A 27991-nucleotide genomic window follows, 5' to 3' on the forward strand; every position below is an offset into this window, starting at 1 on the left:
CACAAAATGAAAAAGAACACAGAGTCGTGTTTGTTTGTACAAAGTATTTTCTTCTGCTGTTTGTTTCTTGTGTTACAGTTAAATACATGTGAATGAGACAAATGGAATTTATCACAGGTTCTTTGAAGATTTTACAGTGTCCAAGTAGAATCTCTACAACAAATAGAAGTTTTTACACCACTACAGTTATTCTGCTTCCCAGTACACAACAGCCAACAGGCACCAAAAAAAACCCTTTTTCTTAGTGCTTCTGAGCAGTATCGTACCTCGCTGGAAAAACAAATTTGAATCACACAGTTGTCATATTGCACAAGTTGTGTTCATTGCCTCACTCCTGAACACTGTGTTCACTAACCCATTGCATAGCCACTACTGAAACACTGATTTTTTAATGCAATTTACAAAACAAAAAGGATATACACATTCTTAAAGTAACAAAAACCTGTTGCTAAGTATTGCGTGATTTCTATAGATTGACACCATACAAGGGTTCACCTCAGGCTGGTAGCCTGGCCTCAAAAGCAGGAGATTCTTACCACCAACCCGATTACTTTCCGTAAATTGTTCCTGACTGCAGAATGCAGGCTGCAGCTTTTAATTCAATTCACAATCTGACAATTGCACATCTTGCTTACTTTAACCTGCTCCTTTTTATATGTCCTCAACTCTCTCCTTAACTTAATATTTAGGCAGGTACTTAAATTGTGCTATGGAGACCTGTAGATTACATGTACCCATAGCATACACATATACCCATTTTCAACCCCCCCCAAATTCTTAACCTTTTATTCACTAACAAACCATTAGACACTTTGGGATCATTCAACAATGTGAAAGCACTACAGTAACTGTTCTGGGCTAAGAAGCGTTTTGATACAAGAATCAAACTCCACACAGTCACAGTGTAATTTCTTTTATAAACATTTCTGAAGGCCACCATGAGGGGTAGCTGTGTCTATTGTGGAACACGCCTCTTTTGGTATTTTTCAGCACATTCAGGCCAGGATGTTAATGCGTCTATATTTGCACTGTGACCTAATCCTAGTGTGCAGATTGTAATCAATTGTAATCAATCTTCTGCCCTTATCTAAGTAGAAAGTAATGCTAATCCTAAATAGATTTAAAAGCCTCAGAAGTTAATATATGAGTAAACAATTTAGACTGTTAAAATGAAAACAGCTTTATACTGCAATGAGATTTTTTAACCTTTATTTCAAATCTCAAGTTACTTAGAAGTGAGTACTAAGTTTTTAAAATGTTTTTAAGGCTTCTGTACTGCAAAGAGTTCACATGGGCTATCGTGTAACAAGATGTTTTGAACGCTTTTTCCAGTAACTTTCAGAATAGGCTAAACAAACCAACCAAGTTCCAGTTGTTTAAACTGCACTGTACCGTTCACTTTCACAATAACTTCCTTGACAGCATTACAAGGAAAATGCTGATGCTTTTAGAAACTAAATACAAATTTTGTCTTCCCTTCTGTGAGAAACACCAACATTTTAAGGCAAATGCAACCTTTACTTGCATCTTTGTTTTTTCTATAAAAAGTAGATTGAATTACTAAGTCATAAAGCAATTAAGAAGCAACCAGAGAAATTAGAATTTCAATGAATATTAATTAAATTTGCTCAAAACAAATATGCAAATCTTAGATGTCGTTAAATTAAAATATTACCAGAAGCAAAAAAGATTAGCTGTTTCCACAGTTCCTATAGGAATTACATATCTAGTACACTGCTACTCCCATTCGGCACGGTGCAACACTACATAAGTCAGGTGAATACATTTTCACTTGCTGGTCTTTTCAGTTGCAAACTCACTGGAGGTGACACCCTAAGCGCTTAAAAGAGATTGATTAAAAACTAAAGACCGCGACATACTGGAAAGGCAAAATGGATGCTGCAGATCTCAGTGAGTTTGACTGGAACAAACTACCCAGCTGCCTCATTTAAGCCAAATCCCTGAAATCTTTCCAGAAGGGCCCGGAGGAGATTCTCAGATCAAAATGTCACACACAACCTCCTCTTGTCGTAACTATTCTCCAGGTGTTATATTACACAGCCATGAGTCGTGTGTGTGTATATATATATAACAACAGTACTCACATCAGCGTTTTTACTGATTTTACACAGCACAGAAGAACATTAGCGTCTGGACCCTTTATCTTAAACTGCTTATTTTGCCATCCTACCAGTTGCTTGAGCAAATCACGGTTTAATAATTTAAAAGACATTGCACTTAGATATGATGAAAAAAAGAAATGGAACTATAGCCAAAGTTAAGGAAGGTCCCAGAGTCCCTCAATGAAGTGCCTCCTATTCTAGTGCTAAATCCACATTCCTGTAGCATCTGCTTGTGTCCTATAGTTTGTTTCACTGTTGATTCTGAAGAAGTTCACTGGGTTGATATGCGATCTGTCAATTGCTTTAGGATTCGGAATAACTGAACTAGGTATCTTTGTATTGTTCTCTGTTAAAGACTGGAAAGATTGAGCTCTTTTGGCCTGTCAGTGCTAGACATTCCTTTAATCATGGGAATACATCAGATCATTCTTTTCTGGCTCTTTCCAGTGCTTTCCATATCTTCTTTGTACTTATCTATCTAGAATACCTCCCAAAACAAAGATTAATGAGACCCAAGAACAGAGAGATAGGCTGACAACACAGCCTTCTTCAGAAGAAAAGGAGTGGAGAAGCAAACCAACAATTGTAAATCATAACTGACATTAGTTGCAAAACCGCTGTGTTCCCTCTAAACTATAGGCACAGGACATTTCTTTCCATTTTGTAAAGCCCAGTCAAATCCACTGAATTCAGTCTAATCACTAAAATCAAGAGATAATTCCTAAAAAAATCCAATTGCAATAATGGGAACACACTGTGCTGCAGCCAACTAAAAAAAAGGAATCACTGTAACAGAAAACATGCATTCTTATTTGAAATATTAGCTCATCCAAATAACACGGTAACATACCTGTAGCAAACAAATTTATTACTTATATTCAAGAAGCACAACAGCAGAGACAGGACAACATCAGAAGGGTATACACAGATTCCTGGAATTGACTTTTCTAAGAGCTGACAGGACAGGGAAATATATAAATTCTGTTTCAGGGGTGAACTTCCATTTGTTTTTTAGATCTGTGCAGATGCTGCAATGAACAAAAACATTTTATGATGGTCGGGCACAGCAGCCAGTGCTTACTCAACAAAGTGATCAAGTGAAAATAATATTTTTTCAATATAAAAACTCATAAGGGGTGGAAGGAATGATACCAAGCCATAGGTGTCTTTGTTCACCAATATCTAGTGTTTTTTCCAAAGAGTAGGACAACTAACTCCTAAGCTCCTAATTCTAAAATCGTTAAATCACTTACAGTCACTTATTTCCTCTGTACAGCTCTTCTCTCCCCTGATTCCTTAGCTCCTCAATTCTTTGGTCTAATTAGGTTAAATAGGCAAAAGTTACTCCAAAAACCTAATTGCTTTACTGTGCTTTTACACAATTCAAGGATCTATGTAAATTAATTGCTGAGAGTGGGGAAAAATAAACTAAGTTGTTAGATGAAATAAGATCTTGAGATGAAAAAAAACACACAAGCCTTGGTAGGAGTCAAACATTGGAATATGCTACAGCAATCACACTGCCCTAGATGGTACACATTTACAATTCAATGAATGCCATATTCCTGCCAGGCGCTTCAGAAAACACAAGACATTATGCTCTCGAATTCTCTTACTAGGGCGAGCGCTGTCATCTTCTCTTTTTCAGCACATAAAAACAATGCCATCTCAGCTGATCTCATCTGTTTCAGCACCTTTATTTTTAGAATCACAATGCATGTATTTTGTTTCTCCCCATCAATACATTCTGTCGCTGGGTCACACAATCTATGCTCTTTGTCACTGATTAAAAACTAAAGCCTTTAAATTTAGAGCTCTGCTCGTGTGTCCCTCCTGGCCCATAAGAAATAGATTTTGGTAAGAATCTATCCTGACACGAATCCCCATTTTAAAACAAAAGGAAAAAAAAAAGTTTAATTCCCGTTTCCACCACGAGGGAAGGAGAGGATGGCGTCTCTTCGTCCCTCCTCCCTCCCTTGTCTTCCACAAAGCCACATCCAAGAGGATCTTTGGCATCCTGTCCCCGAGCTTTTCCACACAAAGACAATGTGTTTGAAGAAGAAAGAAAAGAACAACGATAATTTAGCAGGCGGCAGTGCAGCGGAGCTCAGGAAGGAGTTGGCTGGGGGTCAGGGGGGGAAGCCCTGGAGTCTCCCTCTGCCTTGCAGTGCCAGTCCATTTCGCTGTGCTGCGCGGCCACTGTGGCAGAGGGCTGCCCCTCTCCATCAAGGCTCCTACAGTCTAGGAATGGGTCCTGCTGGGCTCCAGTCCCTGGGACAGCAGCGAGGACGGGCTGGGCGGCCTTGCCCTCCCGCGGGGCACTGGCTGGCGAGGGATCTTGTGAAACACTCATGGCCTGCTCTCCCAGGTCGCCCCCTCTGGCTGTGAACTCCAGCGTGACCACGCTGGCACTGCTGGCAGCGCCTCCTTCGCGGCTCTCGCTGCCTACCCGCAGGTGCGCCACCACACTGATGCCCGCCTCTGGCACCTGCTCTCGGATGCCCTCAGTCTCCAACAGGCCCCCCCCCAGCTGTGGGGTGGTCAGAGCCTCCGTGATGATAGCAGCCGTTTCCGCCACCCAGTCCAGGTTGCCGCTCTCCGCCTCCCCGCCAGCTGCGCTCTGACTGGCCAGGCCGTTGGGGTGGGGCGGGGCGTCGCCGGGGAGGCGGGGCTGCCCGTTGGGGGCTGCTCTGGCTCCGGCACTGGCCCCTCCTCCCAGGCCGGGTGCAGTGCTGCTGGTAGTGTTGTTATTGAGGTTGTCCTGCAGGGTGGTCTGATTACCCTGGCCTGCCTGCTGGTTCTGAAGTAGCATCTCCTGGATCCGAATCTGCTGCAGGATGGCAGGCAGTTCGTAGTGATGGAAGAAGTAGATCATTGAGTGCTGGGAACGAAAATGTGGGGGTCAATTCACAGACAGATGAGACACATTTTAAATTGAAGTTACCAAACACAGTTTTTCCATATTAGCAAAATATGTGTGATTCTCCAAGGAATGTTTAAATCTTCATCCAAGGAACTCCCAGTTCTTTCTAGCCAGCATAATTCACACAACACTTTAAAAGCAAGGACAGCTAAACGTCTCTGATGTGTATAAGTTTTAAAGCCTCAATGACAGAAGCACAATGCTGTTCCATACTAGCATAATCTTATTTTCATGTTGCATAAATAAATTTTGAAGATTGTATTCATAATCTGTTTTTCTACCGACCCAGGGCTTGAAAAGAAACTGATTTATCCATGCTGTGATCCTGAACTGCACCAACTCTACTGACCTACGCATGACTTTAATCATATACAATTGTCATTACCCTCATTATTCAATTATTGCAAAATGCCAATAAGACGATCTGCCTCTAACATACCTAACATCCCATGCCCCAGCCAAACCTACCTGTATGAATAGCCAGGAAGTCACAAGGGCCAGGCTGCTGTACTGCCCATTAAAACGGTAGTGGTATGCATAGAATGCAAAATGATATAAATAGAAGAACCTGCAAAATATTAAGAAAGAATCTCTTAGACCTTTGTGTAAAAATCTGGTCCTTCATGCGAGCTAGATGTGTTCTACCAGAGCTCTCAATTTAATGATTTGCAAAAATTAAATGAAATTAAAAAGGGATCGGGGGAAGATCAGCCTTACCTGAGCCAATGGCGCTTGCTGGTGTTGGTGTGGCAGCAGATTGCATCGTACTGGTCAGCCAACCACACGATAAGAATGATGTAGAATGCAGTTGTTGTGTCATTGAAAAACTCTGACATAATTGCTTCCATGCCTAAAAAGGAGGAGAGGTTAATGCTGGACAGCCTCTCACAGGACACAGAAAAAAAAAGTGCAAAAATGAGGCATCTTACCAACTAGAGCCAGTATAACTGTGAGCAAAGGTGCCGCAGGAAACGCAATGGTCATGTTCATCTCCAACATCTGCAGAAGGTCCACTGGCAATTACAACAAAACAGAGCACAGGTCGCCAACTATTACAGCTGAATGAGATTTCTTTCTGGTATGTCTCCACGAAAACAGCATTGCACTGGGTTAATATTTCAAAAAGATAGCAAAGAAAATCAAAGAAGATTTGAAATAAAACACAGATCAGTGAATAGCCATTTTTTTTAGCCTGAGCTAAAAAAGCATAAAGTTAGTATTGACTTTGACCTCCCTGAGCATTACAGGCATGCCAACAAAAAGATGCGATTAGTTTCTGGACAGTCTACTGTAGGATAGCCTTGCAAGTACAGCCAGCTCGGTACAGGCTTGCTTGTCTTAGTTATCTCTGGTGGGATTAGCGACTCTGTTTCACAGATATTCTATTGGATTCAAGTCTGATGAACAAACTGGCCACAGAAAGGGCTGTTTTCTTGAAGTCTTGCCAATGTAATCCTTGTACTGTGGCATCTCGCATTGTCCTGCTAGACATCACACACTGTCACTCTTACAAAATGACAGGAATTAGAAAAACTCAAAGACCCACAAAGACCCTATTACTGTATTGCTGAGCTCAATTATCACCAGAGGTGTTGTATTAAAGGAGATTCATTCCCACATTATCCCACCTTCAACACACTATTGAGTGGTTTGTATAATGATGTGACAATCCTGGGCAGGTGTGCTCGAGTCTCCCTTACAGAGCTGGTTCTTGGTTTCTGTGGACCAGTGCTGATGGCTCGGAGCAATTTGTCTCAATAATGCCAGTAATGACTGGGTGTTAATCATTTCTCAGGTGAAACACGGACAGATTCTCTCATGGTCTCTGTTCTTATACTATTAATAATCACAAGTGTTCTTGAATGGTTGCTAAAACAGATTCTTAAACACCTCATTCTGGCCCTTTATCTGAACTCTCAAACTGAGCACCTGACAAATTGATAAAATCACAGCTCACCACAGCTCTTTATGAGCTCACCATTTTCTTAGGAACAAGGAACAATCAACAACCTATCTTTTCACTACTTAAATGTAAAGAACTTATATGCCAAATGAAGGCACAGATTGGTGTCTTTTCCATCCGTGCCAGTGTATCACTAATTCTTAGCTCAAATAAGCCCCAAGTAAGATTTTTCCTACAGTCTAAAATAACTGCTTAAAGCTTTGCACTTGGATGAGCACATAAGAAAACAAGTAGAAACATAAAATAATACTTTTGCTCGACTTACCTATGAAGACAAAGATCTGATGGTGCGAATAACGAAGTAGCATGGAGACGGACAGCGTCTGCAAACAGATGAGGGAGAGTATTGACTTCATCCACAGAGCAAGTGCTACCGAACACAATCACCAGACAGCTCAGGTTCAGGAACTCGTTTTACAAGCTCAAGGACTGCCAAATGTGTCGTTATCGCCACCTGATATGGCACAGTCCGCTCTGTGTTTACCTCACAATAAGGGTAGGATTTCAAAATATGTCATTGAGAAACGAGGGCCTTGATGAATGCCTGACTCACAAAAATGACCATGATGACAAAGGCTGCCAGGTAGGAGGTCCGTGCCATCCACATGCTGACGAAGCGGTAGTGTTCCCCCGAGACCACATTGCGCAAAAATCCTGCCGAAACAGCCACGTAAACCAAGAAACAAAGAGCCATCAATACACCACTGAACACTCAGACTATCGCCTGCTCACTGGCTAAGAATTCAAACCTTTCCATAACTGAATTATAACCGTTTGCTTATTTTTACAGTTCTTACTTGGATGCAATAAGGGACTGAAATGGTACTAATCACACCATCAAAATAAATATCTCCAAACAGTGTATTAAAGACAACTATCTGCTGGCAGACTGGTAACATAACTCAACTTGGTCCTTTGTAAGCCTTACCTTTGTTTTCCTCGTTCTCCGCCAAGGCTTTCACACTGGACATTAAAATGTCGTCATAGCCAAGGAACTCATCCAAGAGGAAACGACTAAACCCATCCCCAAAGCACTGGTCCTTCATCGGATCTACAGAACACAAATGCCGAAGACGCGCGTTTCATTTCAAATGTACTTGACACACTGGACTTACACAGGACCGTTCACCAAGAGCCCCGGGAAACAAGCCCACACTTGGAAACTACAGGCAAGTGCAACTGAAACTGGGAGTCTTTCCACACAAAAGGCAGTAATAGTCTGAAACGCACTACCCAGCCACACTGCGGAAGATGACACCATGACGTCTTCGAAAAATCGACTGGATGAGATCCTCTGGTCAATTAGCTATTGGTAGCCACTAGATCCATATAAAGCTGCAAAGCGTGCTTGTGCTAGCATGCTTGTGCTAGCTTGTTTGGAAGACAGGACTTCAGAACCATGATTTGAAAACTGGACTACATGAAGATGACCAATTTGAAACGCCTAACAGAAACCACTGTTTCATTTCACCCATAATTCTGTCCAGATACAGACCTAGTGTGTGAAGTGACCCTTCATTTAGGACCAAGTGATGATAATAGTAGTAAGACCAATATTTTTAATTGTCAAAAGTCCCAAAATGATTTAGTCTGTTTCTACTTACTCTTTAAGGCAAGTAAATCAGTTGCTTTTCTTTCCATAAAATAAGAAAGTTTTATGTAATTTGATAACAGGTATGTCATTTGCATAATGAAAACGCATGTTTAACAAAAAGGAGATTTTCTTAGATGTATATTTTTCATTAATTATTTCGTAGCTGTGTTAATAAAGGAAACATATGTTTGCCATCATCTGTTATTATTTTAGGTCCTGATTCATGGGAGAACGTGAACATAATGTCTGCTCCAGGCAGGAGGCAGAATGAGAAAATGCATACAGAATTCCACCAGGAGTAATAAGTGCTTTAATGTGACTCAACTAACAAAAGAAAATGAGAGCTTCCTCCAAAACCAGATAAACTATTACAACCTGGTTGTTCATAATATCTACAAAGGCAAAACAACGCTTTTGGGAACAAATCTCCTTCGGTGAATTCCAGCAAATTCTAAAACTTTTGTGCATCCCCATAAAACCTGGTCAGATTCCTCACAAATGAAAAATAAGAACATTTGACAAAACCCTGATCCCAGAGAGCTCCAGTTCAGTTACTTGCATTACAGTTTCTTAAAAAAACAAACACTTGTTCAGTTGAGCAAGTCAATTGTTCAATTAAGGGAAGTCTGGGCCTTTATGGCTTATGTATTCCAATTGTATTGGCACACTAAAGCAGGCTACTTAATTACGAAATCATTTCTAAAAATGTGGTTCGAATGAATAATCAAATGATTTAAAGGCTACCGACAAAGCCTGCTGGACTGGGGCTCTCCAGGACCAGGGCTGGAGACCCCTGCAGTAGACACCTATTAAGGCAGCATACAGACCTATTACTCCCAACCAACCTCCGTGTCCGCACTTACCCAGAGTGACCACCATGACAGGGATGTTAAGGCGCTGGCGGGTGGTAGGAGAGAGACGTAAGAAGCCATACTCCAGTGAGTACTCCACTATATACTCCTCCTGCGGCCACACTGCAAATAACACACAGCCCTGCTCAGTCCAGCACTGTGCTCAACACCTCCCATTATCACACTACAGACCGGACTATACTATGTCCAACAGCAGCTGCCATAGCTAGGCCTGCTGTAATCTTTAAAGAGCATGGCCTTCACTGTCTCTGCATGACTTCGATCACGAATGTAGCATCCCCTTTTTAGCAATGGTGCAGCTCACAAAAGGAGAATTATGTAATGGTAGTAGATCTTTCTGAATTTTAAAGGCATCATTTCCATTGGTTACATGAAGAGATTCAATTCTTAGTGCATGTGAAATCCTATGGGAAATCATAAAATGTCTATGGGCTGAAAAGGGATACAAGATTCAAGGTGTGCATATACACTGAGAGTATTATAGTTATTGGCACATGGGTGAGTCAAGCAGCAAGAACTCAGTCCAAGATTTCTAAAACTGTACTAAATCCTTTGTTGACAGAATTTTCAGAGCAATCAAGCCAACAAAATACTAGATATAATTAAGCATCCTCCATAAAAAATTTTTTTAGATAGACACAAATTTCATAGAAGTAGAAAAGGGCTGGAACATCATGACATACTATTTAGGCTAGATAATTATCATTCAGTATATCACCATCATTAACCTTGCTAACTCTACTGCAGTTCTTGTGTCATGTTAATTTAGATTACATCAATCATTCTTAAAAGTCTTGGAAAGAGAGGCTTAACCTACAGACAGTGGGGGGTGTGGGGACAGAGCATACTGAAAGGAAATGAAAAACAAAGACTGGAGATGTTCAGTCACAGCAAGAACACACCCAGGATGTCAGGACATTGGAACACAAGAGGAGTGAGCTACACTTCCCCATCCTCATGAGCAATACCCTGCTAACCTCACTTCTTCATGCAAATGCCCGCAATAAACAGCAACAGATTACACATCAGACTGGGCAACTGTAGCACAGAGAGACCCTGGAGCTGCAGGGGTGAAGGCAGAAGGCACAGGGAATAGAGCAGAGGAAGTGCAGGAGTGCCCGAGGAGAAGTAGGAAGGGGCAGGAAAGGACAAGGTGGGCGTTTCTTTTAGTTTTGCACGGCGGCAAGAGCACAGATGGTTTACCTGCTCGGGTTAGCATCTCAATCTCGGAGACTGTCTCCCTCAGCTGCTGCATACCTTTAGTGGCGGTCTGGGTGAAGGAGAGGTCCTGGCTGTCGTTGAGCACTGCTGCTTGTGTCACTGCCTCCACGCTGCTGCTGAGAGAGGGCTTCAGCCGCGGCTCGATGTCCAGCTCAAACTGCACACAGACACACGGGCGCTCAGCTCTCTGGTGCCCTTTGGCCTGTGCTCGCTGTCTGCTCTCCTCCTCATACCTCACTGTCACAGGGCCACCTGCTTGCTCTACAGCAGCGCTTGCCCACCTCAGGGCCCAAGGACCTACTGAAGCTTTGACTGAATCGGCATTTAATGACTTATCTCTACAGCTGATTCTGCCCTGAAAATATTTTTAAACATTCTGGAATTTAAATATGCAAAGGGAATTACAAGCCCCGCAGTAAAAAAAATAAAGTCTAATCCAGGAAAAACTAAATTAATGTTGCATGTCCTCAGAATAAGCAGAAACAACTACAGAGATCAAATCGTTCACCGAGGAGGATAGAGTAAGAAAGCCAATTCACAGATGTGGATTATTAGGAGGTCAAGACTGGTAAAGGCCAGGGGGAAATTTGGCCAGGACAGCAGAGTGACACTCCAACTCTTTCTGAGAAACTCATTTGGATTTTTAATAAACATGGAGAGTCAGGACTGAAGTTTAACATCTCATCCGAAGGACGAGATGTGTCCACATCTGTATACTGGGCCATTAGGACCCACACAGACCACAGGGTGAGCTCCCCATACTGGTCCCACTAACACCTCTTCCAGCAAAAAAACCTTAGTTTTTCCCAGGAGGTCTCCCATCCAGGTACTGACCAGACTCACACCTGCTGAGCTCCAGTGGGCTGCCAGCTGTGAGTCACAAGGTGAAAAGGCTGCTGGCTAAAAAAAGAAAAGGCAATCCAATTCCTGAAGCCACACACGCTGCTTACTGCCAGTTCTGGCCTCCCACACGTTGGGCTGACCTGCACTGAGCTGTTGTCAAACATCTCCACCGTCATCTCCTCCTCTTCCTCCTCCACGGCGCCCAGGGCCCCCTCCGGCTCCTTGACCAGCCCCTGGAAGCTGTCCGTCTCGTAAAACTGCAGGAAGATGGGCGCCCGGCTGGAATTGCGCTGGATCTCCACCCGCAGGATGCCGTCGCGGGGCCACTTCTCCCGCACGTGCTCCAGGCAGTTGATGGGCGAGCGCGAGAAGGCGATGTGGATGTAGGCCAGGATGAAGAGGACAAACAAGGCCTAGGACACAAGTGCCAGGGCGGAGACGGGTGAGGAGGAGGATGACAAAGGGGAGAAGGACAGTGATAAGGAGACAAACGGAAAGAGGTTGGGGGAAGCGGATATAAATCCAGAAACAGAAGCCATGTTACAGCAAAGCCAAACGGGGGGAGTGGAGATAAAGAGAAAGGCATCAGAGGGAGTTTAGGGTGCGGGTGCATTAGGAAAGAAGGAAAGGTGGAGTGCAGCATGAGGGCAGGAGAAGTGAAAGGCCAGAGGCAGTTGATCCAGAGCAACGAGCAGGGTGGACCAGGACAGCAGGCCGGCAGGCACAGTGACAGAGGTGGGGAGGATTGGGCATAGAAGCACAGTTAAAAGCAGATAAGCAGGGCACAGAATGAGAGGTTAACGAAAACGAATGGTAAGTAAAGAACAGCAAAATTGAAGGGGGGAGTCGGGGGGGAAATTCAATCACAACTGTGGAACATCTTCAATCAGTTTACACCAGCTACAGGCCAATGCCTGTTGAGCACACCGAAAGTGGGACTCAGAGCAAACTTCATCCAAGGTAGAAATGCTGATCTTTACATCTATATGCCCTTCCTGCTCAGGGTTATCTTAGCTGTCCCACTGGTATGCCAACACAGTAATCCCCCAAAGTCTTTGAGTTCTAGTTTACTTTAGTGACGAATGAGTGATTTATTGAGTGCTGTATCCACGCTGGAATACAAAGGATTTAAATAATTTAACTTCAAACACAAATGAATTGGGGAACAGGACTATTTGTTACAATCAGTTGCTAAAATACCACACCAGTCTCTTCTTTCTTCAGGTCTGGCTTCAGTGCATAGCAGAGGACCAACCTTGAAAGTCAAACATTTAATTCTGCTCTAGTTTAAACAGTGCATCTTTGGACCTTCAGCTTGCCTTTGTAGATCTCCCTTGACTAATGACAGCACATTCCTGGCTCCATCTAATGACCACTGCCGATCTGTCAGCCACATGGGCGCTTTCTTGATGCTTCCATTTTGCATTTGTGCCACTCCTTCACTTCAGGTTGCTCTCCCTGCAGTCTTTATTTTATTTAGTCTGTACAGCTATGCATTCAGGACAGTCTCGTTAAAAGCCCCTTAAGAAGATAATCACAGAAAAAACACTCTGTAAAAATGGTCACTCATTGTTTAATCTATGGCACGTACCTAAAACCTGAGTATTTCTGCTAGAGCTCTTCATGAAGTAGCCTTTTGCTTTTTCTGCTAGTCTTTCAGTGTTGAATAAGTTACATCGTGGCAAGAACACTAGTCTAAATTCTTCTTTTCACCATATTATAAAACACAAGACTCAACGTCTCTGAAATTTTCCAGCAATGGAAATCATAAAACCTATTATTTGACTAATGCCTCCCTACTTCCTCAAAGGAAAAAGAGAGGGAAAATAAACAAGCCACAAACCCTTCATGTAACACACTAAATGGCACCTGACAGCCTGATCAGACAACAATCCCTTTCTGTGCTGTGGTGCTGGAATATCAAAGCAGACTGCTGAGCTCTGTCAACACTTTTGCTCCATGCACAAAACCGAAAGACTGTTCATCGGCTCTGTAAAAGTTAGCTGGAGGCTTTTGTAACAATATAGCTTGGGCACAAATGCAACTATATCAGCCTATAATACCAACAGAATCACTGGCAGTGCAACAGTATGTTTAATTGTACGACAAAGAGCTTCAAAGCTTTTCCCTGCACTGCTCAACAGCAGAAGTGATGCGCAGTCCATTTAATCCCCTGCTTTAACTTCTGAAGCTACTGATGATAGCAAAATACTTGATCACAGGACATCATATTTACTGTAGGTTTTAAAATTATAGAACAGGCCTGTGTAATTAAACAGTCTCAGTACTTTTATTTTGCACCGTTTACCTTGCAATGCCTCATAATGTTAAAACATCTTCTCCAGGTGTTCCACTAAAAACAGGTAATTTATATTACCTGTCTGGGACTTCACCCAAAGACCGTAAGTATTATCCATATTTAGCGCAATTAAAAAATAAGAATGTCTAAAGTTCTTCACATACTGTACAAAGATTGCTTAAAACACTTCTAAAATTTATTTTTTACTGGGTAAAAATTGCATGGATAGTTTGGGACTGCTCTTATACAAGTTTTTTGCTTTTCTACCACAAAGCAGAAAAGGTAAAAACTGAAGCTTCATCCGTTATTCTGAATTGAGTTCAGAAATTTGGTTAGTCTTAAATCAAAACAAAACAGAAATCAGATTCCTACACAGTGTACTCATTCACAGCTCAACACTATAACAATTTATTACCTTATGCACACATTGGATTGTGCTCAAATCATTTCTGCTAAAGGCTTATTCAATCAATCTATACAATTCTACCATGCATCCACCTTCATATTTAATTCCCCAACATAAAGTAATTGCATGTGGGTTAGTGGTTCATGCATCTGTGAATGCTTGATTTTGTACTGCACACTGACAGCTCAGCATTGATCCCACTAATTTTGAACCTGGTGTGAACAGGGCCATGAACCACAGAGTAGATCAATCTACTTTTTCGTTTAGTATTCCCCGACAATCTGCTGTGCACAGTCACAAACTAAAGTTACTAGCACTTATTCTCTGAAAAAATATAATTTACTAATTTGGAAGATTTTTTTAACCTTTATGGCTGGACAATCCCATTTTTAGGAAGGCACTTTTAACAAGTATTCACACTTTAAGATCTAACGGAGGTGTACAACTATTTCAAATGACTCTCCTGCCAGTATATAAATAGTGGAGGTACAAGAGCAGGACAATACATCCGCTATAGTCATCTTCAGAGCAGGTTCATCGTGGAAGAGCGTTCAGTTTGCACACAAACGGACAGACAGTGAAAGTTATCCCTTCATTCCCTTCCAGAAACCCCCAGCACAGTCCCTGTAAACCACCAGAGAATTTCATCAGACCCCTGCTTGAAAATCCACCACACTAAATCATTTAGATTAATATTATTTATTAATGTGCATGTATTGGTGGCATCTATCAGACGTGTGCTGAACACTAGTAATCAAACTGAAATAGCCGAGTTAAAACTGGAGATGAAATTCCATAAAGATATACCGAACATCCTGTGAAGTTTTTAACATATAGCAATGAATGACACTTTCTCCCTAGCCTCGCCTGCAAGCATGCTACCTGGCCGCATGAATCGGTGTTCAATAAACTTTCATAAGATATCACTGATAACTATAGATTAAGAGTTTTTCTTAAACAATGAATTAATGAATGAAGGAGCCTGTATGTTAAACTGCCATCTTAGAGCAGCAGACAGGGTGTGCAGGTTTTTTTAAAATCCATTTCCATACACTGGTCTCTTCTGTCACAGTCATGTGAAACCCCTGGTGTATGCTGCTTTAGAAAAAAGAACCGAGACCTTTCTTAATGGAATAATTGTACTAAATATAAAAACAGGAAGATATTGATCAAAATATAGCTTAGTGTGCAACTGTCAATTTGCTTCGCTCCTTTCTAAATTTATAAAGCTAAGGTCATCTCTGAAAAAATAGTCATTTTTTTAATATCAGCAATTCTCCTTGTCTCTGCTTTTCCCCACCACATAAAAACCTTAGAGCAGTTCTATTACATTTCACGGCAATTTAATATTGTCCCCAGTCCTTGCTATAGAAAAGTGCTTCGTATTTATTTGGTGTAGGTTTTATATTAAGCCTTAGGTTATGTCATAATACAGGATGAAAGGAGCAGCCTAAAGACTTTGAAATGTTCTACTTAAAGTGCTGCAGATCACTCGGGAACGTGTATAATTGTAAAACTTCCTTGGTTTGCTTTGAGCCCTTCACTTATCATTTACTTGCAGTGGAATTTTACATAATTACCCGTTTCTTAGGCAAAAGGACGTTTGCATAGATATACCCACCCTCGAAGAAAAAAAAAGTTTATTTTCCTTCTATATTCTTGTCAGAGATTGCAACGTCAACAGGGAGGTGAATCTCAAATTCACTAGCTTATTTCAGTGCTCATTCCTGTTAAATTTCTTCTTATGTTCAGCCAAGCCTGGGGGGAATTCTAATGGCTTTAGGACAGGGGTGTCCAATTCCTGAGAACCTGCCTGGCATATTTAGGGTTTTGTTCCACTGAGGAACTCAGTTACACAGCTGGCTAAGAGGTGGGATGACCCAGTTTGAGCCTACTGCAACCGAGGCAGGTGCTTTCTGCTTGGCGATACTGCGACAAGCCCTGTATCTTTTAGCCTTTGCGAGAAGTTTGGCTTGTGAAAACTGCAGAGCCAAATGAGGGCCTGTCAAGCTTGGTGGATTTTCACCTACTGCCGCCCTACGTCAGACTTTCAAAGCAGGCATCTCATACACTTACAATCAAGCTAGTATGCTGGTGCCGAGGCATGTTAAGAATGTGTGACCACTTGTGGTTACCAATTACTGTGTATCATTGCAACTGCAGGCATGTCCAAAAGCCCTGGAAAGGAACTAATGTACATTTAAAAAAAAACATCATCAATGAAACCATGCCACGTTAGATTAAGATGGTCGCGGTTTCAGCCTTTTTTTTTAATAACCAAATCTGCTAGCAGGCTAAGAAACGTGCACAGGCCATTCTCCTTCGAACCTCTGCAAATGGCATGAGCCCAGAGCAAGACTCAAAAGGAGTTTGTGGCAAACGTAAAAACGGGCCTCGATTTCTCCACATCTCCCAGACCACGGGGACTCCCTTGTAAAAAAGCGGCCGAGGCCACAACTACAGGTTTCGCCAGGCGAAACGGCGTCAGGGGTAGCAGGGCTACAGCTGCGTTTGTACTCGAGTAATGAAACTGGGAGTTCCGGCATGCAAACCCGGGTGCCTGAGCCTTACCTTCAAGAGGACAAAGAACTCGAAGATCCTTCGGAAAGACGGGGGGAAAAGTCTGGCGTAGGTGACTGCCATTTTAAAGAAGAGGGCGTGAAAGAGACGGTCGCGGACATTGATCAGCGGGTTCTGGTTGATATTGGGGTTCCGTATTCGGTTGGGCCCGCCATTGTTATTTATGGGGTTGTTGTTGTTGTTGACGTTGCCCTGGTTGTCAGACATGGTCGCGGAGCGGTCGGCGACAAATTCCAAGTTGAAACTGAAGCTGGAGGCGAAAAATCCCGGAAGATTTGAAAACCGCCCCCCCCCTCGCTCGGGCTGCGTGCGTTTTCTTTTTCCCCCCTGTACCACTCGCACGGACGACGACGACGACGACGCCAGGCTGTTCAAATAAACAAGCCCTGGCTTTCAGCGGGATATAGTCCACTCGCCCCCTTCCGACACCATTTCTCGGACCGCCGATGAACGAAACGAAAACAAAATCACGCCGACCGAGCAGGGGTGCCGTAGTAGGGGGACGTTTCTCAAGATACAAAAAAAAAAATGCGAAGAAAAATGTCTTTCACTCCCAGCCTACTATAAGCGCCTGTCCCAGTGGCCTAAGGAGTAACCATATGTCCACATTCTTTACTCAAGCATCGCAACCCCACACAGCCGCGAAACTCCCACGCATCTTCGGGGTATCCAGACTCTACTAAAAGACAACTGAAAACAGCCCATATGACAGTGTCCTTCTGCGTTTTCTTTAAACTGCTATATTTCGGAAGTACTGATGTTTCCGTGCACCTAAAAAGACTTAGGCAACGACAGCGGTGTCGCAAGCTCGCCAGTGCCCCGGCTCTCGGATTAGGCTCCCCGCTTCCCTCTCTCTTGCAGACGTCGGAGGCGCCGCGGTTTCGTCGCTGGCTCAGGGTTTTTCTGTTTCTGCTTGTTGTTTTCCTTGCCCTGTTGCTGTTGCTGCCATTTTCTATACTCTGGTTTCTCTCTGGCTACCAGGGGGAAAAAAAACACACACACACACATATAGCCCTAAGAGGAAACGCACTGTACGTGGAGCAGAAAGAGGTACAGTGGCCGCTAGAGGTGGGATGGCTACATTTAAATCAGTCTGTTCGTTTAGGATTTGAGCGATTTACTGTGCTATTTAAGGGGCTGTTTTTACGATCGCCGGATTAAACACAAAATCCCAACTGTGTGTTGTATAAATAAAGCTGCCGTTAATCATAAACGAAAAGCTGAACTCGTGTTGAGCGTCGTAATAGAAAAAAAGGGGATATCCTGTAGCTGTTCGTTGTGTTGAACACGTTTTTTTTATGGTTAAAACATCACGTTTGTTTCTATGGACCTGAAGCCTCTGAATGACAACTTTATTTAGTTCGGAGAACCCATTGTTTACGTTTCCTAATTATTCGTATTTTGCCAATCTTGTTCACTTTCCAACAATGCCCGCAAACGCTTTATGAAAGATCGGGCCCTTTAAAACCACGACAATAACAGTTGACGCGAGAAGGGCTTTGCCCATCGTAGTCGCCTTGGTACGTGCCTCAAATTCCCCGCCTTGAAAAACAAAACAAAGTGAAAACGGAGCTTTAGTTGCGTTTAAGGTATTTATGCTGAAAGACAGCCGTTCTTGATCATTACAACAAGAAAGGAATACGACGTTCACGTAGATTTTAAAGCCTCCTCGTTGCTTGCCTGTTTGTAATAATCACAGGCATATTGCTGGACTCCTCACTTAATGAGACTGGGGTCCTTCCGTATTTTTGGTAAAGCTGCTTCTCAAATTGTAAAGATGTGTTTTTAAGAATAAATTAAACCTGATGTTGTGTGGGAGCACTGTTGTGTCTTGTTAGTTTTGTATTTTTTACTTTATATAGCAAGAGAGATTTGTGGTTATTGGTTCTTCTGTCTCCCTTTTGAGAGACATCTAGAATCGACGGCGTGTGGGCATGATTAACCGGTAGCTAATACTGTAATTCTTGATTTAGTTACAGTGTATACAACTTGTTGTATTTTCATAAAGTTCGGTGAGTGCATATGTTTTGAGCATTTAAGTGACGTGAAATAGGATTGTTTTTTAAGATTATACATAAATGTAAGATAGAATACTCAAATGCACACATTGACGGGTTATACTGAGCTATATTTTGCAACAGTAAACGTTGTTTAATATTCGGAATGATAAGCTCTAATGATCAAAGCTCTAAGCGCTTTCAGTGATGTCTGTTTAATCATCTCTGTTATTGCATGTTTCTACTTTAGGCTGGAAGTGTGTAAAATTGTTTCAAGAAGAAAACCTTGACACCGCAGTGGACAACCCCATGAGCAAACGATGGATATTGCCTACGTGTGTGAGTGGGAGAAAAGGCCTAAAAGCAATCACTGCCCCTCTATCCCTCTTGTGTGCGCCTGGTCCTGCAGAAACCTCCTCGCCTTTACTACTGACCTCAAAAATGAGGAAGAAGAAAGGGGTAAGCAGGCTAGCCCTGTCAGAAATATAACCAATCCGTTTTTAAGTCCTGAAGCCAACCTAAACTGTACAGAATTGCAGAAGTCTTGCTATTTCATCACTTCTTAGTCGACAGTGAGACCTGGATCTTGTCCTCTGCTTGTGTTGAACTGTTTTGTTAAGTAGTTCTGTGTTTTGCATGTTTTTCACACTGTGTTCAAAGGCCTTGGCAAAACTCTTACTTCATGACAGCATCTCCTACAGTCTTTGTTTAAGCTGTGGGTTTGTGAGACAGCTGAGAAAGCCATTTCTGCCCCTATGCAGAGTAAGTTATGGAGATCTGTTTTTCAGACCTGACCCACATGATTCACATCATTGACTCGGAGCATCCGTGGGACGTTTATTCGATTAATTCGGGACACACTGAGGTCATTTCCTGTCTGGAATGGGATCAGTCAGGTATGTCTGTAGGTTGCAGCCCTAAAAAAGTAGCTGATGCAGCTGGGCTAAATTGAAAATGATTTGCTCATTACGTCAAGATTTAAAATGTCCCTGGAAAACTCTCACATGTGACTTAGGAGTTGCTAAGATGTGCTGTCAGAAGGTTTGTTACTGATGTCAAATGTCATGATTACTTCTTGTCTTCAAAAAACTAAGTCTACATTACAGTTGATATGATGACACACTTCAATCTTTTAACCAAAACGTACAAAGTTTGCCTTCATTGCGGATGAGTGGATCAGACGATGTTTGAGGTGTCTCTTATTATGGGATTGTTTCGTGATGGTAGCCGAGTGTAATGAGCGAGCTGTGTCTATGTTGCTGCGGTTGTGCAGGCTCCCGGTTGTTGTCGGCTGATGGGGACGGGCAGATTAAGTGCTGGGCGATGACAGAACACCTGGTGAACAGCTGGGAGAGCACGCTGGGTAGTGCCGTGGAGGGCGACCCCATTGTAGCCCTGTCTTGGCTGCACAACGGAGTCAAACTGGCACTGCACGTGGAGAAGGTAAGATGGCAGCTTAATTCTCGCATTTCTGTGTATTGTACTTTAATTACTGAAAAATCAAAATCTAAACCATTGTATTCATGATGGAGTCATTGCCCACAAAAGGTTTCCTTTGTTCCTTTTGCTGGTCATGAGACTACACGGACGCAGGTGGAAATCCTCAGGAAATACAAGGATGCCAGCCAGGAACGAGCACACACATGTTTTAAATGAAGTCTGAAGCAGGTTAGATGATATGATCTGGTCATCAGATGATCATGTAAAAAAATTCTCGGATGATGCTGGAGTCCAATCCTGGGCCTTGCTGTGGTTGCGGCGCTGAGAACCTCTTTGGTGTAGGAGACATTGTAGGATCTCGCTGAGTTAGGGAGGGTGATGCAAGGGGCTGCTTCATTGTGGATATCAATGCAGATTCCAAAGTTTTATTTTCATGGACCGGAGACTAAGCCACCTCGCTTCCCACAGTCGGGCTCCACGAACTTCGGGGAGAAGTTCTCCCGGGTGAAGTTCTCCCCCTCGCTGACGCTGTTCGGCGGGAAGCCCATGGAGGGCTGGATGGCGGTGACGGTGAGCGGGCTGGTGACGGTGTCGCTGCTCAAGCCCAACGGCGCGCTGCTGACCGCCAGCGAGAGCCTGTGCCGGCTGCGGGGCCGCGTGGCGCTGGCCGACATCGCCTTCACGGGCGGGGGCAACATCGTGGTGGCGGCCACGGACGGCAGCAGCTCGGCGCCGGTCCAGTTCTACAAGGTGTGCGTGAGCGTGGTGAACGAGAAGTGCCGCATCGACACCGAGCTGCTGCCCTCCCTCTTCATGCGCTGCACCACCGACCCCGCGCGCAAGGACAAGTACCCTGCCGTCACCCACCTGAAGTTCCTGACCAGGGAGAACTCTGAGCAGGTGAGAACGGCCACTGAAGCTTTCCTTACAGCTCGGGTTTGTGTCAAAGCCGCTATTAATTGTTCTTTCGTGTTATCCGTCCTTCCTAAGATAAGATAAGATCACTTTATTGGCCCTATACAATTTCTTGTATGAGGAATTTGTCTTTTCGCAGACCCCAGCTTGCTCTCCATGAGACACACAGACAGGGAGAGATGCTTGGGGTCAGAGCACAGGGTCGGCCATTTATACGGCGCCCCTGGAGCAGTTGGGGTTAAGGGCCTTGGTCAGTGGCCCAACGGAGTAGGATTCCTCTGCACGGCTGTGGGATATGAACCAGCAACCTTCCAGCCACAGGCGCAGATTCTTGGCCACAGAGCCACCGCACCTCCCTAAGCTACAGATCTTCATTTTATCTTCTAATTTTCATTCCAAGCTGGCCTCTTAAATACTTCGTTCCACTCAGTTGTTCACTCAATTGGTCCCTAGTCAGGATCCATAAAATCTGTTTTCTAACAGCTTCATCCGATTCCCTGGGTCACAGCTGATATGGAGCCTTTCCCAACAAGCAGTGGGCACAAGGAAGGGTACACCCTGGATGGGACGCCAGTCACACACAGACACACAAACACTTGCACCAGGGCCAGTTTTTCTAGAAGCCAATTAGCCTACCTGTATGTTTTTGGACTGTGGGAGGAAACCCAAGTTTGACGCTCCTTGGTCTTTCAGGTGCTCTTGTGTGCATCCAGCCAGCTGGGCAGCATTGTGGAGTGCTGGTCGCTACGCAAAGAGGGGCTTCCTGTCAACAACATTTTCCAGCACCGCTCTCCTGTCGGTAGGTCAGACCGTTTGTGTTCTCTTTCTTTGCCATGTGAAGTTAGGGAGCTCTTCGGCAATGTGTCCTATTATAAGCCTTTCTCAATCATTCCACTGTATACAATGGGTTTTTATAGCCCATTATCTGCTAGTTAAAAACTGGTTGCCTATTAAAGAAGTTCTTGACTATCTAAAGTATTTAGCTGAAGATATATTTGTGGTATTTGTCTTTGTGAATATAGTAAATATAGAAAAATGTGTGAACAGTGCACCGTGGTAAAATTCCGTTTGAAAATGGTTATTTAACAGAACGGAACCCTTTTCTTCCTCTATCCCGCAGTGGGAGAGAAGCAGCCCATGATCCTCAAGTGGCGCATCCTGTCTGCCACCAACGACCTGGACCGTGTCTCTGCAGTGGCGCTGCCTAAACTGCCCATCTCCATCTCCAACACCGACCTCAAGGTGGCCAGCGACACGAAGTTCTGCCCTGGCCTCGGTACGGACATGGGTCGCTGCGTTGGTTTCTGAAACTCCCGCTGTCGTTTGTCAATTCAATGCGCCCGCAAATTTAATTTTGCAGTTTTGTTTAACTTAGGTGCAATTAGGTGTAATTAGAAGAATTTTGAAAAAGATGCACTGTAATCTGGTGGGTTTTTCTTGGTTCCTTGCAGAAATTCTGTTCTTGCACGACTAATGTACATGCACATGAAGCTGCAGGACCTGTTTTTGCGAATCTCACGTTGTGTCTGGCCGAGCAGGTCTGGCGCTGGCCTTCCACGACGGCAGCATTCACATCCTGCACCGGCTGTCTCTCCACACCATGGGCGTCTTCTACGGCTCCTCCTCCAGCAACCCCCAGCGCGTCGGCGAGGAGCCCGCCCTCAAGCGCCAGCGCGGGGGCGGCCCCACCACGCACTTCAAGGCCCTGCAGTTCTCCTGCACGTCGCTGGCGCTGGTGGGCGTGGACAACCATGGCAAGGTGCGCTCGAGCAGCAGTGCCTTCTGCTGGCGGCATGGTGGCGCAGGGGTCAGCATCGCTGCCTCGCGGCGCTGGGGCCCTGGGTTCGATTCCAGACCTGGGGTGCTGTCTGTGTGGAGTTTGTATGTTGTCCCTGTGTCCGTGTGGGTTTCCTCCCACAGGCATACTGATAGGCTAATTGGCATGTGTGCTTGTGTCTGTGTGTGCCCTGTGATGGGCTGGCATCCCATCTCGAGGGTACTCTGCTTTGTGCCTGTTGCTTGCAGGCATAGGCTCCAGCTCCCCCACAACCCTGAAATGGATGGAGTGGTTAGGAAATTGATGACTGACCAGCACTTTCATGCAGCATTGATCCTGCCAAGATTAGGCACCAACAAGCATGTGGTTTGAACACAATGTTTAATTTTAATCTGCAACTGGACCTTGCTTTTATGGCAGAACAACTCCGTGCTTGATGAAGCCCAGATAAATCACCGACAACACTGGAAATATAGCCATTTGGGGGGTGAAATACAGTAGAGTGGGCTGCATAGCCCCAGCCTGCTTTGATGTAAGAAAAGCTTGAAATGGCTAGTGAGTCAGGAAGTGGGGTTTAAATGTACTGGGCATGAAAAGAAATTCATCACTATTTATACGTTTATCTCTCTAAAATAATGAAGGGCATGGATTTATAAACATGCTACCAGCCTGTGAATTTCACAGTAGACGCCTGTTGACTGCAAAATGTTCATTAGAATAATTTACCCATCTAGTGTGTTGAATAAAATGTCAATGCAGCTGCTTCAACAAGATTGTAGTTTTCCTGATAACAATTTTAGAATTTGTTGCAGTTAAGTGGTTTCTTTTTATGCTCAGTTGTTATTGTAATACATACAGTATATGGCTGTCCTGATGTTGTGCTTGTCTGATTGACATCATTTCTGTGTGGTTGTCATGGGTTCTGTGTGGTTGTCATGGGTTTTATAAGCTCTTCCTTGCTGAGGAGCTGTAACTCCCCTCTCTGTATTTCAGCTGCACATGCTACGGGTGTCCCCGTCCATGGGCCAGATGCTGGACATAAACACCCTGCTGCGCCACCTCTTGTTCCTGCTGGAGTACTGCATGGTGACGGGTTACGACTGGTGGGATGTGCTGCTCCACGTGCAGCCCAACATGGTGCACAATCTGGTGGAGAAGTTGCACGAGGAGTACATGAGGCAGAACCAGGCCCTGCAACAGGTGAGAGATCATCCCCCTTCTGCAGAGACTCTGCACACCCTGGTTCTTACTGCCTAATTTAACAGTGCTTGCCTTCAAGCTCATTCATTTGTCAGGGTGACCGTGCCTTTACAACTTCAAATACCATCTCATCTGTCTACATTTAAATACAATTACGTGCAGCTCAAGCCTAAATTTGTACGCTGAGGAAAAAATCTTGGCTTTTCATTGACAAGTCAGCTGAAGACCTTTAGTACAATGAAAACTGCACAGAACATAAGTTCTAATAAATCTGCATGGATTTCATACTGTGGTCTCTGTAATCGCATTGCATTCAAGCGTCTGTCAGTCCTTTGTTTTTTTAGCATATCTAGAATAATATTCTCTTAAATCTTAGTGTTGAATTCCAGTATTTCATGCTTTGGAGCTGTATGACAAGATGTGATCATGTGCTGTCTTGTGCTCTCCATGGCTGTCTTGATATGTTTGCATGCCTTGTTAAATGTTTTATTCTGCCAGATGGTCATGATTAGCACATCCCAAAGCGCAGTACGTTCCGGTTGTGGTTCCTCAGGTGCTGTCTACGCGAGTTGTGGCCATGAAGGCGTCCCTGTGTAAACTGTCCTCCGCCACGGCGCCAAGGGCCTGCGACTTCCACGCCAAGCTCTTGCTCATTGCTATCAGCTCAACCCTCAAGTCTCTGCTGAGACCTCACCTCCTCAACACCCCTGACAAGAGCCCTGGGGACCGGCTGGCTGAGATCTGTGCCAAGAACACCGACACGGGTGAGGCCCCGAGCTTCTCCCTTGTGCTTGTCTGGTTGCAGCGAATGTCTCGGTTTTGACATCTCTCCCCATGCGTGTGTCATTAGACATCGACAAGGTGATGATCAATCTGAAGACGGAGGAGTTTGTGCTGGACGCTTCTACCCTGCAGTCGCTCCAGCAGCTCATCCAGTGGGTGGGAGATTTTGTGCTCTACCTGCTCGCCAACCTGCCCAATCAGGTGATTTCAGTCACCCACGCAGAAAATCACTTTTCCTAACATTTTAGCAGTTCAGCACGTTTATTCAAAAACCTGTAGTCCCGTGCTACCTAGTGCCTTGATGTGTGTTCCAGGCTAACCTGTTTGGTTCCTTTAGCTTAGTTCAAGCTGGTGAGCTAGTGCTCATTCAGTTTCTGCAATTAACCAATTAGTATCCCATGTCTTTTACCACTGACGTGTTTAATCATAATAAGGAAGCTTCACGGGAAAATAATGGAGTGCTTTGCCTATGAAAGCTTAATGACAGCAGCCCAGCTACTTCTCACAGTAATGTACTCCCAGCTAAGGTGTTTTTGGCAGTCGAGCACTTGCAGTGGATCCTAACTGTCCTTCTCCCATCCGTCCTCCTGCTCCAGGGATCCATTGTCCGCCCTGGTTTTGGGTTTCTGCGGGACGGGGCCTCTCTGGGGTTGCTGCGTGAGATGATGGTGGTGATCCGGATCTGGGGCCTGCTGAAGCCTGGCTGCCTGCCGATATACACCGCCACCTCCGACAACCAGGACAGCATGTTCCTGCTCTTCCGCCTTCTCACCAAGCTCTGGCTCTGCTGTACGAGTTGTGTTCCTTCTCAGAAGTCTAAAATTCCTTTTAGCCCATTTGATTAAGAAACCCAGACAAGCTGAAGGGGTTAAACGGCCAGAAGCTACTCGCCTGCATGCACTCTGACGTCCTGAAGTAAGTAAGGATGATTTGTTTGTTTCCTGCCTGGCAGCTCGAGATGAGAGCCACCCACAGGAGCCGGACGAACCTCTGATCGATGAGTGCTGCCTGCTGCCCAGCCAGCTGCTGGTGCCCGCTATGGACTGGCTTCCTGTCAGCGATGGCATCATCTGCAAACTGCAGGGCAAGCACCCCCTGCGCCTGCAGTTCGGGAAGCCCTACAGCTTGCCAGGGCTCAACTCGGGCACGCAAGTGGAGATTTTCACGAGGTAAGATCGCGCATTTGAAAAAAAATACTGGTTTTCGCGCAAGAGCAATAAAAACGAATATCGTTGTACTTTTTTTTCTTGTCATTCACCGAAACTGCTCTATGCTAGTTAAGTCTAACTTCCATCTCTGGAGATGGAGAAAGGAATTTTCATTATAGTGAATTATAATTTTAAATGTAAAAGCTTCTTAAGCGAGAAATTCCTGGTATATCCTTTGCAAAACCCTGATCAGTTTTCTGTTGGCAGGATCCCTGGATCACAAAGGATGGATAATCTTCGCTGCCTGCACATGGGTGTGTGTCCCACGGAAGACAGCAAGGCCTGCACCAGGTAAAGGGCTCCTCAGCCAGAGGGGCTGACATCCAGCTCCCTTCCTGTGCAGTCAACTCCGCAGTCAGATTTGTACACAGCCATCTTTTGATCAAAGATGTCCTGGCCAGATTTCCCCCTGGTCTTTACCAGTCATCTCCATCTTTGAACTGGCTTCATCACTCTGCTCTCCTCCACACTGATGATAGCTGATGTGTGGTGAGTGAGTGGTTTGGCTGCCATCGCATCATCCAGGTGGGGCTGCACACTGGTGGTGGTGGTGGAGGGGATCCCCATTACCTGTAAAGAGCTTTGAGTGGAGTGTCCAGGAAGGTGCCTTATAAGTGTATTATTATGTACAGAAACGCATTGCTGCCTCTAAGGGGAAAATTTTTTTTTGCCCCCTTATCTTGTAATTATGGGCTTTACAGCTGAAATGTTGTTACTTTTTTTCTCTTTTCAGCATGGATTAAACCTTTAACGTGTTCCTTTGCAGGCTACGCATGCTGACGTAGCTCCCTACTTGATATAGTTATTATGCGACAATTGTGCCATCGCGTGAGCACATAAAGTGCGCGAGAATTACTAAGTCATAATTACGAGATAATTTTCTTGTAATTATGAGAGAATTATCTCGTAATTACGAGACAAAGATGTGAGGATTTTTTTCTCCTTGGTGGCAGCAATGCGCATCCCTAATTATGTGCATTTTACAGATAATAATAATAATAATAGTCCAGTTAATAAGAATAAATGAGCCAATAGAGTTGGAGAGTATAACATGTGGAGAGCGGTCACTGACTGGAAGGCTCCATACTTGACCTCTTGTAGCCACATCGTGCTGGAGTCCTTGCTCTAGGCATGGGCACTGCCGCTCTCTCCCTCTCTCGGTCACGCCGCGCTCCGCCGTGGGCGGGCTCACGATGCTGTCGTGCTCTGCCCTGCAGGTGCGGCTGCGTCACCATGCTGCGGTCTCCCAACAAGACCACGGCCGTGAAGCAGTGGGAGCAGCGCTGGATCAAGAACTGCCTGTGTGGGGGGCTGTGGAGGAGGATCCCCACCACGGTCTCCTGAGAGCACTGAACCGCCGCGCTCACTTTGACCCGAGGAGGGACTGGAGGGGAGGTTCATACCACCACAGACCCTAGCCAACCCCCTTGCCTAAATGCCCGGTGATGTGCTTTCTCTATGAGTGGATGATCTCTGAATTCTCCAGTAGAGGTTGTATGTAGGTAATGGGCGCAGCTTTTTGTGAAAGTTATAAACGGTAGTGAAAAGAAAAACAAAACCTTACATCCGTAATCTAAAAAAAAAATCATCTTTCATTCTGCATTTTGGGGGCCTTCGGGATGAGACCCCTTCAGGCTACACCTTCCTTTTCAATCAAAGTCAAAGAAACCTCATAGCACGTCGCCTCTCTACAGAGGACACCTGGCTCCAAAGCCCAACAACTTGTATCAAACTGAACCAGCAATTCACTGTATTGAAGAAGTACCAGGGATTGTTACTAATGTGATCATGTGATTCTTTTGTAAATAAAACTCTCATCTTTTTTTTTCTATAAACCTCTCTCCAGT

General features: G+C 44.5%; 2 protein-coding genes across 5 annotated transcripts; one reads left to right on the top strand and one right to left on the bottom strand.

Moving 5' to 3' along the window:
• Positions 1 to 29: 29 nt before the first annotated feature.
• Positions 30 to 17881, bottom strand: tmem259 (transmembrane protein 259). Of its 2 annotated transcripts, none has more exons than XM_088907438.1 (11): positions 16816 to 17881; positions 11680 to 11952; positions 10679 to 10853; positions 9467 to 9577; positions 7938 to 8060; positions 7563 to 7663; positions 7275 to 7332; positions 5976 to 6059; positions 5764 to 5896; positions 5515 to 5614; positions 30 to 5004 (listed from the first exon to the last, which is right to left on the bottom strand). In XM_088907438.1, exons 1-11 carry the CDS (start codon positions 17029 to 17031, stop codon positions 4231 to 4233), a joined length of 2148 nt encoding a protein of 715 aa, XP_088763564.1. In that variant the 5' UTR covers positions 17032 to 17881; the 3' UTR covers positions 30 to 4230. The 2 variants fall into 2 exon arrangements, with proteins under 2 accessions (XP_088763564.1, XP_088763565.1); XM_088907439.1 differs by having other exon boundaries at positions 10733 to 10853; positions 16816 to 17880.
• On the top strand, positions 17826 to 27979 carry med16 (mediator complex subunit 16). Of its 3 annotated transcripts, none has more exons than XM_088907436.1 (15): positions 17826 to 17874; positions 19072 to 19280; positions 19610 to 19717; positions 20095 to 20264; positions 20730 to 21161; positions 21870 to 21975; positions 22297 to 22452; positions 22715 to 22935; positions 23947 to 24153; positions 24707 to 24917; positions 25004 to 25137; positions 25533 to 25725; positions 25889 to 26105; positions 26352 to 26435; positions 27362 to 27979. In XM_088907436.1, exons 2-15 carry the CDS (start codon positions 19142 to 19144, stop codon positions 27486 to 27488), a joined length of 2505 nt encoding a protein of 834 aa, XP_088763562.1. In that variant the 5' UTR covers positions 17826 to 17874; positions 19072 to 19141; the 3' UTR covers positions 27489 to 27979. The 3 variants fall into 3 exon arrangements, with proteins under 3 accessions (XP_088763562.1, XP_088763561.1, XP_088763563.1); XM_088907435.1 differs by lacking the exon at positions 17826 to 17874 and adding an exon at positions 18522 to 18575; XM_088907437.1 differs by lacking the exon at positions 17826 to 17874 and adding an exon at positions 18628 to 18657.
• The last annotated feature ends 12 nt before the right edge of the window (positions 27980 to 27991 follow it).

Source organism: Atractosteus spatula, chromosome 28, assembly GCF_055471065.1.
Source record: "Atractosteus spatula isolate fAtrSpa1 chromosome 28, fAtrSpa1.hap1, whole genome shotgun sequence".
In the NCBI taxonomy this organism is placed as follows: Eukaryota; Metazoa; Chordata; class Actinopteri; order Semionotiformes; family Lepisosteidae; genus Atractosteus; species Atractosteus spatula.